The sequence below is a fragment of the Gracilinanus agilis genome, chromosome 1 (genome assembly GCF_016433145.1).
Source record: "Gracilinanus agilis isolate LMUSP501 chromosome 1, AgileGrace, whole genome shotgun sequence".
In the NCBI taxonomy this organism is placed as follows: Eukaryota; Metazoa; Chordata; class Mammalia; order Didelphimorphia; family Didelphidae; genus Gracilinanus; species Gracilinanus agilis.
In genome coordinates, this window is record NC_058130.1 from 751,900,561 (window position 1) to 751,916,973 (window position 16,413).

General features: G+C 44.7%; 1 protein-coding gene across 1 annotated transcript in view; it reads left to right on the plus strand.

The window, feature by feature from the left end:
• Positions 1-16,413, plus strand: part of RILPL1 (Rab interacting lysosomal protein like 1) — a 33,720-nt gene that overhangs the window by 14,402 nt on the left and 2,905 nt on the right. The window contains exons 4-6 of the mRNA XM_044673146.1: positions 7,749-7,918; positions 10,581-10,673; positions 15,066-15,089. Of these exons, the coding sequence (XP_044529081.1) occupies positions 7,749-7,918; positions 10,581-10,673; positions 15,066-15,089 (287 nt within the window). The remainder of the gene's footprint in view (positions 1-7,748; positions 7,919-10,580; positions 10,674-15,065; positions 15,090-16,413) is intronic.

The following is a 16,413-nucleotide window of genomic DNA, read 5'->3' on the forward strand; positions in this document are numbered from 1 at the left end:
AGCATTTATGAAATCCTCCATCCATTCATTCGTCAAAAGGGAATGAAGGGGGCAGCTGGGTAGCTCAGTGGATTGAGAGTCAGGCCTAGAGACTGGGAGGTCCTAGGTTCAAATTCGGCCTCAGACACTTCCCAGCTGTGTGACCCTGGGCAAGTCACTTGACCCCCATTGCCCACCCTTACCACTCTTCCACCTAGGAGCCAATACACAGAAGTAAAGGGTTTAAAAAAATAAAAATATATAAAAAAAGGGAATGAGAACCTCCTATGTTCAAGGCACTGTTGGAGTTGTTGGTGTTGTTCAGATGGATCTGATTCCACATAATCCCATGGACAATCTCCATGGCATTTTCTTGCAAAGATACTGGAATGGTTTGCTGTTTCCTTTTCCAGTGTGTCCCCATTTTACAGATGAGGAATTGAGGGAAATTGGGGTTAGGGGATTTGCACAGTATAAATTCAAGATCATCCACAGATAGGAGGTCCTAGCATTGAGGAGGCCTGGAAATGGCTTCTTGTGGGACTTTAGCTAGACTTGAAGGAAGCCAGACTGTGGAGGTGAGGCCAGAGAAAATTTTAGGCATGAGAGAGCTGACAAAAATGCAAGCTGGATAATGAACGATCTAAAGTTAATGCCAGGGGCATCGAGGTGGCTCAGTGGATAGAACTCCAGGTCTCAATGTCATGGGGTTCAAACCTAGCCTCAGACACTTTCCAACCGTGTGACCCTGGGCAAGTCACTTGACCCCCATTGCCTAGTCCTTACCACTCTTCTGCCTTGGAACCAATACACAGGATTGATTCTAAGACAAAAGGTAAAGATTTCAAAAATAAAATAAAGTTAATGCCAGATTAGGTTCAGTTGAAGGGAAATGTTTAGCTTGAAGAACAGAAGACTGGGGGCTCCATGAGTGCTGTCCTCAGTGTTCGAAGAGCTGCTTCTTGGAAGAGGGATTTGCATGGCTGTGCCTGGCCCAAAAGGGCAGAACCAGGAGACGAGATTCTTGTCTAAGTGAGTAGTCCCAGAAGTCTCTCTCAAGCCTGGGATTCTGTGGTATAGACACAGAATATTAGGTACTGGAGGAGAGAGACAGCACTAACTACTGGGATAATCAAGGAAGGTTTGCCCAAGGAGAAGGTGAGGAGGATGTCCGTCCATGGCTTGGGGAACCAGTTCCCTGACTGCAGAAGTAGAGGCAGAGGCTGTTTTCCTTTATGTCTCTGATCCCCTGCACCCAGTATAGTGCCTGCATGATAGAGGTGCTTAAATAAATGCTTCTTGATGTTGGAAGTTCAGGGAACAGATGGTACTGAGCACTGGCAGAATCCTGGATAGGTGGGTTTGAGTCAAACTAGGGAGAGTCTGAAATGTCACAGTGTGGAGTTTGGATATTATCCTCAAAGCAGGAGGGAGCCTGGCTCACAAGCTTTCTCTGTTCCCCCACTGACGCTTCCTCAGACACCCGAACTACCCAAGTCCTCGGTCTATTCAGTTCCCACGGTCAGTCCTTGGCCACCTCAGCTTACCCTTCATCTTATCGTCAACCACCGCCATGTTCACAAACTCTGAAATTCCTTTATCTGATCATAATCTTTGCTCATTCCATCTTTCCCTATGCTTAATGACCCGTAGGCTTTTTTTTCATCCTCAGTGACTTCTATTCCCTCCTACACCTCCGTTCTTTTTCAGGCCATCATTTCAACCCCTCGGTGAAGCAACTCAATTCTATATTATTCTCTACTCCCAAACCTCTTGCCTGCGCCCCTCACCTGTTACTGATCTTGAGTCAAACCCCACCATCTACCTCTTTCTCCCCATTCATGTACTGCGGGACAACGCTTGAGAAAATAACAAAATCGTGCTGACTAGATGCACCCCAAGTTTGCATCACATAGTCCAAACTGGGCACTCACTGTGGCAAGTCAGTCATTCTGCTCTCCCCTTGTCAGTTAACTGTCTCATTTTCCACAGAGCCATCCGAAACCTTCTCGTCTCTCCTCAGGCCTCCTTTGGCACTCCTTCCCCACCAGTATACCTTTGGTTAAAGATCTTGCCCAATAGATCACTGGAAAAATTGAAGCTATTTGCCCTTCTCACCTCCTCTGTATCTCACATAACTCAGACATCTTCCACTATCTCTTCCCCCTCCATCTCAAAGGAAGAGGTGGTCCTTTCCCTTTGCCAATGAAATCCTTCCACAGGCATCTTTAATCCCACCTACTCCAGCAGATTGCCTCCTCTGTCATCCCAGTTCTCTCTTCCTATCTGCCAGCTCCTTCACTGCTGCCTACCAACACTCCCACAATCTCTCCTAGTCACTAAAAACCATCACTTTCTTCTGCTGGCTCAGCTTTTGACTCTCCAGACCTCACTACTGATCCTCAAGAGCCTTTTCACTTTGGAACCTTCCACCCTAGAGCCCCTTTCTCCCATTTTGAGTTCCACCTGCTATCATCTTGTAGTTCTTCTATTTCTGGCTAAATTCCTTGAGAAAGCAGTCTGTACTTACTGTCTTCACTTCTCTTCTCCATCTCTCCTAAACCCTCCACAACCTCGCTTTTGAACTCTGAACTCTGAAATTGGTTTTTTCCATAATTACACTGGTCTCTCTTTTTTTTTAATTTAATTTTAATTTTATTGTCATGCAAAACACACTTCCTTATTGGTCCTTGTTGTAAGAGCACACTCATATATAACCAAATCCCCAAAATAAAATCATGAACACACTGATGTGAAAGATAGTCTGCTTCGCTCCACATCCATCTGACTCAACAGTTCTTTCCTGGAGCCATTGATCTCTTCCTTACCAGATCTGATGGCCCTTTCTCAGGCTTCATCTGTTGTGACCTCTTTGTAACTTTTGACACTTGATCACTTTCTCGTCCTGGATATTCAGTCCTTTTGAGGGGTTTATGAAACAATTTTCTCTTGGTTCTTCTTCTACCTGTCTGCATACTCCTATTCAATCTCCTTTATTGGACCTTCATTCATGCTACACTCACTCACTGAGTGTGTCCTACAAGGCTCTACATTGGGTCCTCATCTCATTTCTCAGCATATTCTCTCAGTTGGTGGTATCATCAGCTCCCTAGGGTTCAGTTATATTCGTTAGGCAGATGATTCTCAGGTGTGTGTGTGTGTGTGTGTGTGTGTGTGTGTGTGTGTGTGTGTGTGTGTGTGTGTATCCAGCCCATATTTTTTTTCTGAGCTTCAGTTCCATATTATCAACTGCCTCTTGGACATCTTGAACTGGATGTCCCATAGGAGTCTCCAACTGAAAATGCCAGAAAGAACTTGCTCTCTTTCCCCCAAACCCTCCCATCTTCTAAATGTCCCGGTTTACTATTGAGGATCTTCCCAGTCATCTAGGTACAACTGTGGTGTCATCCTCAGGTTCTCACTCTCATGTACCCATATTCTCTCTGTTGCCAAATTGCATCATTTCTACCTTCTCATCTCCCTCTACATCCCCTTCTTTCCACTTTTCATAGCCAGGCACTAAACTCGTACCTCAATCATTGCAACAACCATTTAATTAGTATACCTTCCTTAAGCCTCTCCCCATTCCAATCCATCTTCCACTCAGCTACCTATATTATTTGTCTCAATCTGATGGTCATCTCCACTACTTATTAAACTCCAGTGACTATAATTATTGCTTCCAGGATCATGTATGGTCCTCTACCATTTAAAGTTCTTCATACTCTGCCCTCTTCTTGCCCAACCAGTCTTCTTATGCTTTACCCTCCCTCCCCCTACAGACTTCCATGATCTGGGAATATTAGCCTACCTGCTGCTTCTCGAAAACAACATACTGTTCCCCATCTCCATGCATTTTATTCTTCTGTTCACTTTGACAAATGAGGAAACTGAAGCAAACAGGCCCAGGTAGTAGGCATCTGAGGCCAGATTTGAACTCAAGAAGGTGAGTCTTCCTAACTTTAGGGCCAGTATTCTATCCACTGTATCACCTAAGCAATTATTAAGCACCTACTATGTGTCCCACACTCTGCTAGGTGCTGAGCATACAAAGACAAAAATGAAATGGTCTTTGCCCCATATGTACTTATATTCTAATTGAGGAGATAGTGTTCTAAGATCTGTTCTGACTGGAGAATCTTTGGGCCATGCCCTCTCCTTCTGTATTATGTACATGAAACAATAACTACCAGGAAAAAGGCCAATTGAGTGAGGTAGGGCACTTTAAGTGAAGACAGAAATCACTGAGGACTAGGTTGGGTTGGTTTCATGGAAGAGATCTAGGAAGATATATGCTCTGTGATTGTATCCATAATTTCCTTAGTAGATAGCTTGGTGAATGTAATAGAGATTGTTCTACTGTAGGAATAGAAGAATCTAGATCGTGCCACATTTAGGTTTGGTACCCTAAAAATTTCCTGACAATGAGAGGCATCCAAAAGTAGAATGGGTTGCTTCAGGACGTGGTGGATTTCCCCTCACTAGAAGTCTTCAAACAAAGACTAGATGACCATTTGTCATTACTAGGGTGAAGCCACCCCAAACAAGACAGATGATCACTGTATAAAAGAAGGGATTGTCGGTCGGCTACAGGGTGATCTGGATTACTCTCTGGGGTCCCTTTCAACTTAGAGATTTGGCAATTCTGTTCCAATAGAAAGAACCGAAGAGGTTATTATTCCACTTAGGAAAAATGGTGTGGTCAATGGCAGAGATAGAATTGAATGCTAAAAATGTATATGATAGGAAATAGATTCAGAGTTCAGAGGAAGGAGAGAACAGTGTGAGTTTGTCTGGTTACAGAAGGGCTTCCTGCAGCTAAAACACAAGATAATGAGAAGATAAGGGGGCACTCAATGAGTAGCAGGCTCAAACAGACTACATCCCAAGATATTAGAGGGGGGGAAGCTAGTGGGTATGGCTGCTGACCAAGGACCAGTGACCTTTGAAAGCGCACAGGGTACAGAAGAGGTGCCACAAGACAGGAAATGGACTTGTCTCATTAGGCTTTCCTAAAAAGGAAGCAAAGGCAGTCTGCATACAAGATGTGCTAAATTTGAATTCAATTCCTGGAAAAATCCTAGAACCTGAAATTAGTTTGTAGACATTTAAAAATGGAAGAAGCAAAAATTAATTAATTAATAAAATGAAATGGAAGCAGCAATCACTGAGAGCCAGTATGTCTTCATCAAGGGCTGGTCATGCCAGACTTACCTCATTTTCTTTTATGTGAGGATTATTAGACAGATAAAGAGATTGCTGCAGATACCACATACCTAGATTTTAGCATGGCATTTGATAAAAATTTTCATTTTATTCTCATGGACAAAGTGGAGAAATATAGGTAAGATGATGGTAAAGCTAAGTGAATTTAGAACTGGTTGAATGACTGGATCCAAAGGGTAGTTTTTAATGGGTTGGTGTCAACTTGGAAGGTTTCTAGTTGAATGCCCTAGACATCTTTTGTTTTCCCTTTATTATTCCACATAGTCATAGCCATAGCTTTTAGGCACAGAACGGCTGAGCCCAACACCTCCATTTTATAGTTGAGAAAATAAGGTCCAAAGGAACTAAGTAAATTGCTCAAGGTCACGTAAATTTTTAATAATGACTTGGCTAAAGGAATAGATAGCAAGATTTTCAAATCCACAGTTTTCATAAAACTAGGAAGGACAGGGTCCAAAAGAGCTCACTAAGTTTAAATGAATGGTTAAGTCTAAGATGAAATTGAAGAGAAGTAAATGTCAAATTGTGTTGTGGTTGTTCATTCATTTTTCTGGTGTGTCTTGACTCTTTGTGACCCCATTTTGGGGTTTTCTTAGTGAAGATACTAGAGTGGCTTGCTATATCCTTCTGTAGATCATTTTACAGATGAGGAAACTGAGGCAAATAGTGTTTAGGGTCTTGTCCAGGGTCATAGAGCTAGGAATTGTCTGAAGCCAGATTTGAACTCAAGCTTAATATGAGTGAACAATATGAAAGGGTAGCCCAGAAATGAACTTGGACGTGGAAATTAAAAGCAGCATAGTAAGGGGCAGCTAGGTGGCTCAGTGGAGTCAGGAGGTCCTGAGTTCAAATCTGATCTCAGATGCTTTCTACCTGTATGACCCTGGGCAAATCACTTAATCTCCATTGCCTAGCTCTTAATACTCTTCTGCCTTGGAGCCAATACTTGTATTGATTCTAAGACAGAAGGTAAGGGTTTTTAAAAAAAAGGCACAGTGGTAAATTATAAGAAAAAAACAAACTTAAAGAGTGGTGTAGCGTCTAGAGTGATGGAGGGTACAATAGCCCAGCCCAGATAGCTGTACTCTGCCCTTATCTCATTACATGTGGAACATCATGTTTAGAGTGCCACCTTTTCAGAAGGACATTGACTAATTGAGCACATCAAAAGGAAGATGACAAGGATGAGGACTGGTGACCCTGCTTTTTGAGGATCAGTTATAGAAACGAGGACTAGGAATTGTTAACCTGAAACAGAAGAAATGAGGGAGAGGGCAGATGTGCTTGCTGTCTTTGGGTTTTTGATCTGTTATATATAAGAGTGATTAAAGATATTTTTTTCTTGGCTTCAAAAAGCAAAATGAAATTAGAAGCTGAAGAGAGACATATTTAGGCTCAACTTCCTAACAGTTAAAACCTTCCAAAAGTGAAATGGGCTATTTGAAGAAGTAGAGGGGGGCCTTCAATCAGAGACCGGAAGACACTGGCTAAAGAAGATAAAGACACATTGATATTCACACATTTATAAAGAGAGACCGTAGAAGGGTTGGACTAGATGACCTCCAAGGCCACTTCCAGTTCAGAGATTCTTAGATGAGAACTCAAAGGACTTTAATAAGACAAGAGAGGGGACAGGATATTTTAGGTGGAAGAAACAACAGCAAATGCATAGAATTGAATGATTGTGGATTGTTTTTTTCAAGAAAGAATGAGGAGACTGACCTTGTGTGGTGGGATTCAAGGCATGAAAGGTAGATATAGATGGATGGATGGATAGATGGAAGGATGGATGGATGGATGGATGGATGGATGGATGGATGGATGGATGGAAGAATGGATGCATGGCTAGAAGAGCTCCAAGTACTTCCTTTGTGCTGAGCACTAAACTAAGCACTGAGGATACAGATATAAAAGACAGGGCCTTTGCCCTCAAGGAGCTTACATTCCAATAGGGAGAAAATAGGAAAGTGGTGACTAGAGAAGGCTGTTTTGATCCAAGAAGTTGCTCACAGATGGATTTGATCCCATGTCTTCATCTTGACTCCAGGGTTGGCTCTGTCCACTATACCATGCTTCCTCTGAGAGGGATGTACATGTGTGCATACATGCCTTTGCCTACATGCTTACATATATACACATACACGTGTGCATGTATACATTGATTCATATATGTGTCTCTATGCATGCGTGTGTATATAAATACTTGTTTTATGTGTGTGATTTATATATACATGGAGAATATATTATGCACACACACACACACACATACACAGAGCAGAATCTGTCGGGTAGGAAGGAGGCCCACCTACCTGTATCCCCACTTAGAAGGCAAACAATGGGCCCAGGGTCTTTTGACTTTGATCTGCCAGGAGAAACAACTCTGCACCGTGGAGCGACTGGTTCTTAAAATAGCTCTCTCTAAAAGCAGCTAACAGCCAGCAGCAGCAGCAGAGCTTTTAAGCCCGAGATCTGTCAGAATGAAAAGTTTCAAAGCTGTTACAAGCACCGAGGGAATTCATTAGTGTGTGTTTTGCATCCCGCAGACGGAGTTGGGGGGTGAGGAGTACATCTCAGAGTCAGAGAAAGCAGCTATGGAGAAGGACCCAAACCGCCCCCGATTCACGCTGCAGGAGTTGCGAGACGTGTTGCATGAGAGGAATGAGTTGAAATCGAAGGTGTTTTTGTTGCAAGAAGAGCTTGCTTATTATAAGAGGTGAGCATCCCCACCAGGTGGCCCAGGCAGGTTCTCTTTCCTTGACAGCACCTGGGAGAGAGGGCTCCCTGACAGTGCAAAGGGCACTGATTAAGTACCTGCTATGTTCATGGCACCACGTTATGGTACAGGCAGAAATGCTTTATTACTTAAGATGTGGCCCCTGCATGTACTATATTCATCTCCCAAGGCCCAGCTCAGAGTCTAGATTTAGAGCCAAAAAGGATCTTAGTGGCCCCCAATTGGATGGATTTATTCCTGGATGAAGCAACAGAGTAACTTGGGGATTGGCTCCAATTCACACTAGTAAGTGTCTAAGGCATCATTTGAACACCAGCCCTCCTGATTTTGTCCAGTAGCCTATCCACTGTGTTATTCTTACTTCTGCTAAAACATTTTCCCTGCCTAACTCCTCCTAACATCTCAACTCCTGTTGAACTGAGTAGTTATGCCATTCACCTTGACAGTGGGGCATGTATTTGTGGGCTCTACGCCCTTCTTTGGGGTACATCCTCAACAGTAAGGGACTTACTGTAAGGTAGGATACCTCATGGATGCCTGACCCCTTCTCTCTTTTCTCACTACTAGTCCATGAGTTCAGACCCTCTCCCTTCTGACCTACCCTGAGTTTAGGTGAATCTAAGCAGGGGAAAGAGCACAGAACTTGGGAGTCAGGAGACCTGGATTCAAATTTCACCTTTGATCTTGGACAAATCAATTCACTCATACGTGTTTCTTCCTTTGCAAAATGATGGGGCCAGACTAGTGATCACTAAGGATCCTGCCAGACTTAAATCCTATATTTCTGTTGTCTCCTAACTGATCCTTCTGCCTCCAGTCTCTTCCCTCTCTAATCTATCCTCCACACTGACCCAACATGTAATCTTCCTAAGAATTCTGTGATGGTCATGTCCCTCCTTCTCTTGTCTACCTTGTCATTCGGAACCTTTCCCAAAATGGTTCTACTCTACCTCTCCAGCATCATTTCACTTATTCCCTTTCCTGTATGCTATCTTCCAGCCCACCTTGATTCTTTCCATCCCTTCTTGTCTTATCCTCTCCCCCATCCCCTATGCTTGGAATGGATATACCTTCCATCTCTCTGTGTTGAAATTTTTCTGTCCCTCCAATTCTGAACACACATGTCACCCTCTCCTTGAAGTTTTTCCTATTTGCATTCTTGCCCTCCTATAGTTCTCATTCCTTGTTCCTTGAGAACAAGCCCCATATCATATGTCTCCTTATCTCTAGAAAGCCAAGAGATTATTAATAAGTGTTTGTGGAACTGAATAAAATACCTAGCAGAGTATTTAACATTCAGATCCTGGTTCATTTTTTTAAAAAATGAATCAAAAAGAGAAATATTGATCCTTTAATTTACCGACTAGGGAAAAGGACTGAAATGAAAGATTTTATGGATGTTCTCTCCTCCCCTAAATTGCCCACCGCTTCCTTTAGTAGCTCAGCCAGCCTCCTGAATAGACAGACTAACTGTCCAGAGGCTTAGGACAGTGATTATCTCTGCCCTGACACCCTGGGTAAAATAACCCTCCCTCTTCCATCTCCCCAACCCTCAACTTGCGGGAAGCCATCGAGCTCGTGATGTATAGCACAGCTTGTCACTAGTTCTGAAACCCGCACGGCAGGTGCCATAAGGATGGTTATTCTATTCAGTTTCCCCTACGTGACTCTTTTCTCACTGACAATCCCTTTTACTGAAATTATTGAAATCAGTATCCTTACTCAGCCCCAGGGAAACACAGAAAAACAATACAGGCTAATGGCAAGGCCATCCACAGACCTCTCACAAACCCCTAAGTAAACCCCTAAATAAATCCCACCCTTATATGTTATAATACAGAAATCCCCCTAGAAGTCACTTCACAACAAACCAGCATAGAGTGAGTTAATGTTAAAGATTTTAAAACTCTTAGATTCTCATACACAGATGCCTGCAAAAACAAACCAGAGGGGCAGCTGGGTAGCTCAGTGGATTGAGAGTCAGGCCTAGAGACGGGAGGTCCTAGGTTCAAATCTGGCCTCAGACACTTCCCAGCTGTGTGACCCTGGGCAAGTCACTTGACCCCCATTGCCTACCCTTACCACTCTTCTGCCTTGGAGCCAATACACAATATTGACTCCAAGACGGAAGGTAAGGGTTTAAAAAAAAAACAAAAAAACAAAAAAAAAAAAACCAGAACAGTCTCCAAGTTTCCTCCCTCCCAGACCCGATTCGGTACAGTACTTTAACATAAAAGTTATGTTAACTTTTGGAGAAATTGTCTCCCATGAAAAAGCCTGTACTTTCTCACCACTGGGGCCCAAGAGATACGTCAAACACACCTAACACATTGTCTCCAAAGATAAGATGTATGGTGGGAATGGAATTCATGCCAACATTGATGTAATCTTGAGAAAAATGATATAAGGATTAATATCAGCAGATGGCACTTCAGATCAGCCACTGCAAACCTACTGGGTCTCTGGCTTTTCTCACTTGTGTCACTGACGCTGTCCTGCCTCTGAGATTTTCCTAGACCTGTGGGAGTTTTTTACCCCCGCATCAACTGCTACCAGATACATGACCTGTGAGATGGTCTAGACTTGGTGGGATCCTGGCTCAAGTCATTTGCCAAATGAACTTTTATGAACTTTTTTTCAGTGAGGAAATTGAAGAAGAGAACCGAACACCCCATCCCACACCCATCGTCCACTCCAGAACAACCCCCCAGCCAGAGTCTGGAATCAAGAGACTGTAAGTGAAAGTTTGCAACATAATGGACTGCTTATCATGTTCTTGGGGTCCTAACAACTAATCAGCATCTTCCCTCTTACTTCCATCTAAGGCTACGATTCAGCCTTCTCCCTAACCCTAGGATGCTGAAACCTAACTGGGCAGGAGGCAGGGGGTGATGGTTGGCCTTGCTCTGATGAATGTGTCCATCTGGTCCTGGTTTCCCTTCTTGCCTATACACGTAGATACTGAGTCAGTAAAGAGGAGTGGGGGAAGGGAGGTGGGGATTAGAGACTCATTCTGCAGACTTGCATGGGCAGTGCTTAGTGCCTGTTGGCTAAGCGTGGGGAAGCTTGAGCTTGGGTTAGGAGAGGGCTTGTCTGGAACAACAGGAAGCTCAAGGATTTTTCATTTATCCTGAAAATAAGAACGCCTTCTTCAGAAATGAAACCTGTTGACTGGTTTCAGACCTTCTCTGTGCATTCATTCAGCAGTCAAAAAGCATTTCTATAAAGCACCTCTGGATGAAAAGACTAAAATGAAATCGCCCCTCTCCTCAAGGAGGACTGAGAGCCATACACTCAATCAGATTCATTCACTCCACCGACATTTCTTCAGTGCCTGTGGAATAGGGGATATGGGGGGTAAAGGACCCAGTCCCTGCCCCAAGAGGTGATAGTCTATGTTGTCTCTCCTTATGAGTTCTTTCCCGATTCTAGGTTCTCCAGCAATGCCACAATCATGATACAGTCAGTCCTTTTCTTTCTGAGTGCATTCAAAACTCTCTGCCCTAGGACTCCATCCCTAATCCAGCTCCTTCCACATCAGGCCCTTACGGTGGCTTTGTTTGGACCCCTGGAAAGCCTAAAAACTTCCCTAATCCCCAGGATGGAATAGGGGATAGGGAGAAGGGAGAAAAATCAGGCAGAAAAATGCTCCATCTCCTTTCCCAGAGGATTACAGTTGGCACTGTCCTTGTTAGCAGCACCAGTTTTCCATGAGATAACTGTGAGAAAGAGCTGCCACAGAAGGGCTTTTGATGGGGCCCAGGGCAAGACACTACTCTCCTTTGTGTTTACCTCTGCTGCTGAGTGGCAGCTGCATTTGTGCAACCACACAAGTGGGGGGCCCTACCCCCCAAGACAGGAGGAGGGGGACAAAGCAGTGTAGTCTCATGGAAGGAAACTTCAGGACAAATGGAGAGGACTTCAGATTAATTGCAAGCCAGTGTGCCCTCAGCCCCGTCTTCCTGCTTCCCTCTGGTTGTGTCTGGTTTCTTCAGGCCCTGCTGAGCTCGGTGGCTCATGGGGAACATTAGTCAGTCACACACGAGTAAAGAGGCCTCTCATCCATTTTTAATCCTGTTTATTTAAGTCAGGCCATTGGAGGACTGGCCTGCTGGGTCCCCTTGACACTCTGTGCAGTTAAACAGACATTTCCAGCCAAACAACCCCAGCCTTGTTCTTCTTCTTCCCCATTCTTAACTCTTTTCCTGCCCTCTCCTTCCTTGATTACTAGCTGCTGACTCTAGAGCAGTGGTGGCTGTCCCTCCATCTGCCCACCTCACTGAGAGCTGGGGGCATCTCCCTCTCAGCTGCTCTTAGAAAAGCCAACTACACATGATGGTACCCAGAGGGGGGGAAAAAACTAGTAATAATAAAAGCTGGGTGACTCAGTGGACTGAGAGCCAGACCCAGAGGCAGGAAGTCCTGGGTTCAAATTTGGCCTCAGACACTTCCTGACTGTGTGACCCCGGGTGAGTCATTTAATCCCAGTTGCCTAGCTCTTACTGCTCTGCTGCCTTAGAACCAATACGTAGTAAGTATTGATTCTAAGTAAGGGTTTAAAATTTTTTAAGAATAGGTTAGCATGGCTAAGCTAGATGGCACAGCTCCCAGAAGGAGAGATTTGGGGCTGCCCAGAGAAAGTCAACAATGAAAAGATTGGTTGACCCCAACTTAATCCTTGGTATACATTAAACAGACTGCTCTCTCTCCTTCTCTTTTCTCCCTTCTACATACAACTGGGTTTTGCATGAGTAAGGGATTAGGAAGGCTCAAGAGACAGAAGGTTTGTAGGAAGAAGTGGAGAGATTGATGATTCAGATTTTCTTGGGTAGCCAGCCCTGTGCCTTTCGGGCAGGTCCAGGCTTTAGAAAACCTCCTGCTCCTCCCTCCCTCCCCAACTAAAAATGATCTTTCTTCTCCTTTTTTCGACGTGCCACAGTCCCTGAAGATCCATCCAGGGCTTCTTTTATTTGGGAATTCATGGCCTGATAATAATGTAAGCTGTGTTCAGAAGAGGCAAAGATAAATGATCATTTCTTTGGAATGGAACAGAATACAGGCCCCTTTGGAAAGGGAGAGCAGAGGGGCTAAAAAGGATAGATAGCCTTTCCCTTTGGTGGGACTTCTTAAAGCCAGGGGGTCATTCATGCTCCCTCTTGTGGTTTGTGTCAGCATATCTGCAAGAAATTCAACCAAAGATTAATGAATGGAAAAAAACATATTATTGAGGGTTTCCTGTGTGAAAAGCACTGTGCTAGCCCTGGGGATCCGCATAGAAAAAAATGAGGCAGTCCCTGCTCTAGGAAGCTTGCATTCGAATGGGGAGAGGCAATACACATAGGAGGGCTTAGCTGTGCAGCAAATTAAAAGGCCTTGTTGGGGGGCAGCGGGGTGGCTCAGTGGATGGAGAGCCAGGCCTAGAGATGGGAGGTCCTGAGTTCAAATCTGGCCTCAGACACTTCCTCGCCATGTGACCCTGGTCAAGTCACTTGACTCTCATTGCCTAGCCCTTACCGCTGTTCTGCCTTGGAGCCAATACACAGTATTGACTCCAAGATGGAAGGTGAGGGTTTAAAAAAAAAGAAAGAAAGAAAGAAAAAGAAAAGCCAAAATGAGGGATAAGCTAAAGGTCTTGATAACCCCAAAATAATGCTAATGATAATCATAATTTTAAAAACAGTGCTAATCACCAATTGGATAACAAAGATTCAATACTGAGCACAAAGTCTAAAGAGACTTTTTTTGTGAGGGGGGCTACCAAGTGGAGAAGTGAACTCCTCACGCACTATAGCATCTCCCCTAGGAGTCAGAGCCCCTAATTCAATCCTGCCTCTATTACTTATTACCTATCTCCCTAAGCCAAATCACTTTCCCTTCCTGAGTCTTATATATAAAAATGGGGAGGTTGGACTCAGATGACCTCTACGGAAGTCCCTTCCAGCTCAGAATTCTATGAATTTTTTTAAACACTTATCTTCTATCTTAGTATTAATTCTAAGACAGAATAGCAGCAAGCGGATAGATTGCTGGTTAAAGTGACTTGCTGAGGGTCACCCAGCTAGGAAGTGTCTGAGGCCAGATTTGAACCTAAGTCTTCCTGGATCCAAGCCTGGCTTTCTATCCATTGACCACCTCGCTACCCTAGAATCCTATGGCTCTAAACAACTGTGCCTAATTTTGTTTGACTCGACAAATATTCATAACATTCCATAGATGTTTCCGACAGTTTCATGGAACCTAAATGTGGGTATGTTTGAGAGTGAATCATTTTTCACCCTTTTTGAAAGTTGAGGTTTTTATTTAGCAAGTTGCATATGGAACAGTGGAAAGCATCCTTGCTCTGGAGCCAGACCACCTGAGTTCAGATCCTGCCTCCGGCACACACTACTTGTGTGATCTTGAATAAATCCTAGTCTGTCTCCCCATCTGTAAAATGAGCAGGCTGGACTTAGCAGACCTTTGAGGTCCCTCCCAGTTCTAGGGCTATGATGTTGAAGTGACCAGGCTATCTTGGGAGCCCGAGGCATTTACACAGAGATTCACCAGCTTGGAGCAGCCCTCATGGGACAGACACCTCCCTGGCCTTGACGTGTGAGCCAGTTCCCAAAGGGAGAACCCTCCCCTTCCTTCTTTCTTCCTTCCTCTTCCCCACCCTGCCAGCACTCGGCTCCTTCTGCCCCTTCGTAATCAACCACTGACCTGTCTTCTCTCTGGAACCATCACTCAGGACACTCAGGCCAGCCTTGTGGGTTGCTTTCTCATGCGCCCCTCTTTTTACCTTCTCTGTGTCTCTGTACCTCCCTGACCAGGATCTTTACAGCCGTAATGCCTATGGTAGCAGCTGGCCTGATCCTAGATGACCCCACCCTGCAGCCTGTCCGAGGACTTGTTTCCCTTGTAGGCACATTTCATTTCTCTGTTTTGTCTTGGGAATGCCTGCTGGAGCTGAGGGGGTTGCATTCTGCTGTTTTCTTTGGCCTGGGCTGCCCCTGCCATGAAGACCCTGCATCCCGAAGGCTGTGATGTGCTTTCCTTTCCCCGTGTGCCTCAGAATCCTTTGCTTTGTCACAAATAATTCTCTTTGTCTCTTCTGTTTCCATTTTAAATCACCCTGTCCATGTTCCAGTCAAGAAGGGCCTTTAAGCCACGGGTCAGTAGCCACCAATGCCCACATGGTTCACTGAGTGTCACTAACACTGCACGTCTGCTCACTCAGCCAGGGCCACTCCTGTAAGATGCTTTTGTTCTCTGCCACGGAAGCTGCTCAGTCCTTTAAAAAAAGAAAGGGCCGTTGGGGGGGTGGAGAGAGGGCTCCCATTTAGGACAACAATTCTTCCGTGTCCATTTGGACACAACGCGCCCTTCTTGCTTACTGGCACTAATCAGGGATAAAAATGAAACATGAGTGTGTTTGGACAGTTAGATCAGAGTGCTGGATTTAGAGTCAGAGGACCTGGGTTCAAATCCCACTAGCTCTGCCCAGATTAGTGCCTTGTTGCGACCTTGAGCAAATATTTATTGGAGCCTTAGTTCCTTTCTCTGTAAAGTGAAGGGGTTTATGGGGACAGCTAGGTGGCTCTGTGGATTGAGAGCCAAGCCTAGAGACAGGAGGTCCTGGGCTCCAGTGTGGCCTCAGACAAGTCACTTACCCCCTATTTAACCCCTAGTGCTCTTCTGCCTTGGAACCAATGATTCTAAGATGAAAGGCAAGGGTTTAAAAAGACCTACATGCCTTTTGTGGCCTCTTCCAGACCTATCTACTGTTGATTATCCTATAATATCAAAAAATGTGCTGTCAGTAATGAGGCTTGCTTGACTAAAGTATTGTCCAAATCACTCTTTTCTGAGCTGGCAGACATGTGGCTGCCCGCCAGAAAACAGATGTTCGTAACCCCAAAAGAGAGTTTTGCAGACAGGGTTCAAGGGCCAAAAGAAACTGTTTCTAGAGGAAAGTCACTGGAAGCCCAGGGTCCAAAGCATATTGCTTTCATCTGCTCAGAGACACAATCAAAGCTAGAGGTGGTGGTGGTGGTGGTGGTGGTGGTGGTGGTGGTGGTGGTGGTGGTAGGGTTGGTAGGGTTAAATTAGTCTATTTTTTCAGCCCTTACCTTCCATCTGTAAGGATAGAGGGATAAGGGAAAATACAAAAGTTGTCTCTAAATCTTTACACAGCTTAGAAGCAACACTGTGTATTAGTTCCAGTCTCCAGGCCTGGCTCTCCATCCTTTGAGCCCCCTTAAGTTAGACTTTTCACTTGGGCCTGTGAGTGGTAGAGCTGGGAATTTGGGGCCTCCTGGCACTGGTTTTCCAAATGCTTTGCATTTGAGTCCACATTTGCTGCCTTGGGTCTGGGTTCTCTCCTAGTATTGCTTCTGAGGGGTCATACATTTCTATTAACAAAGGGAATTGGTTTTCACTTTAGGAAATAGGATACCTAGCAGCGGGGGTGGGGGGGGGGGGAGAGGGGGCTGTCA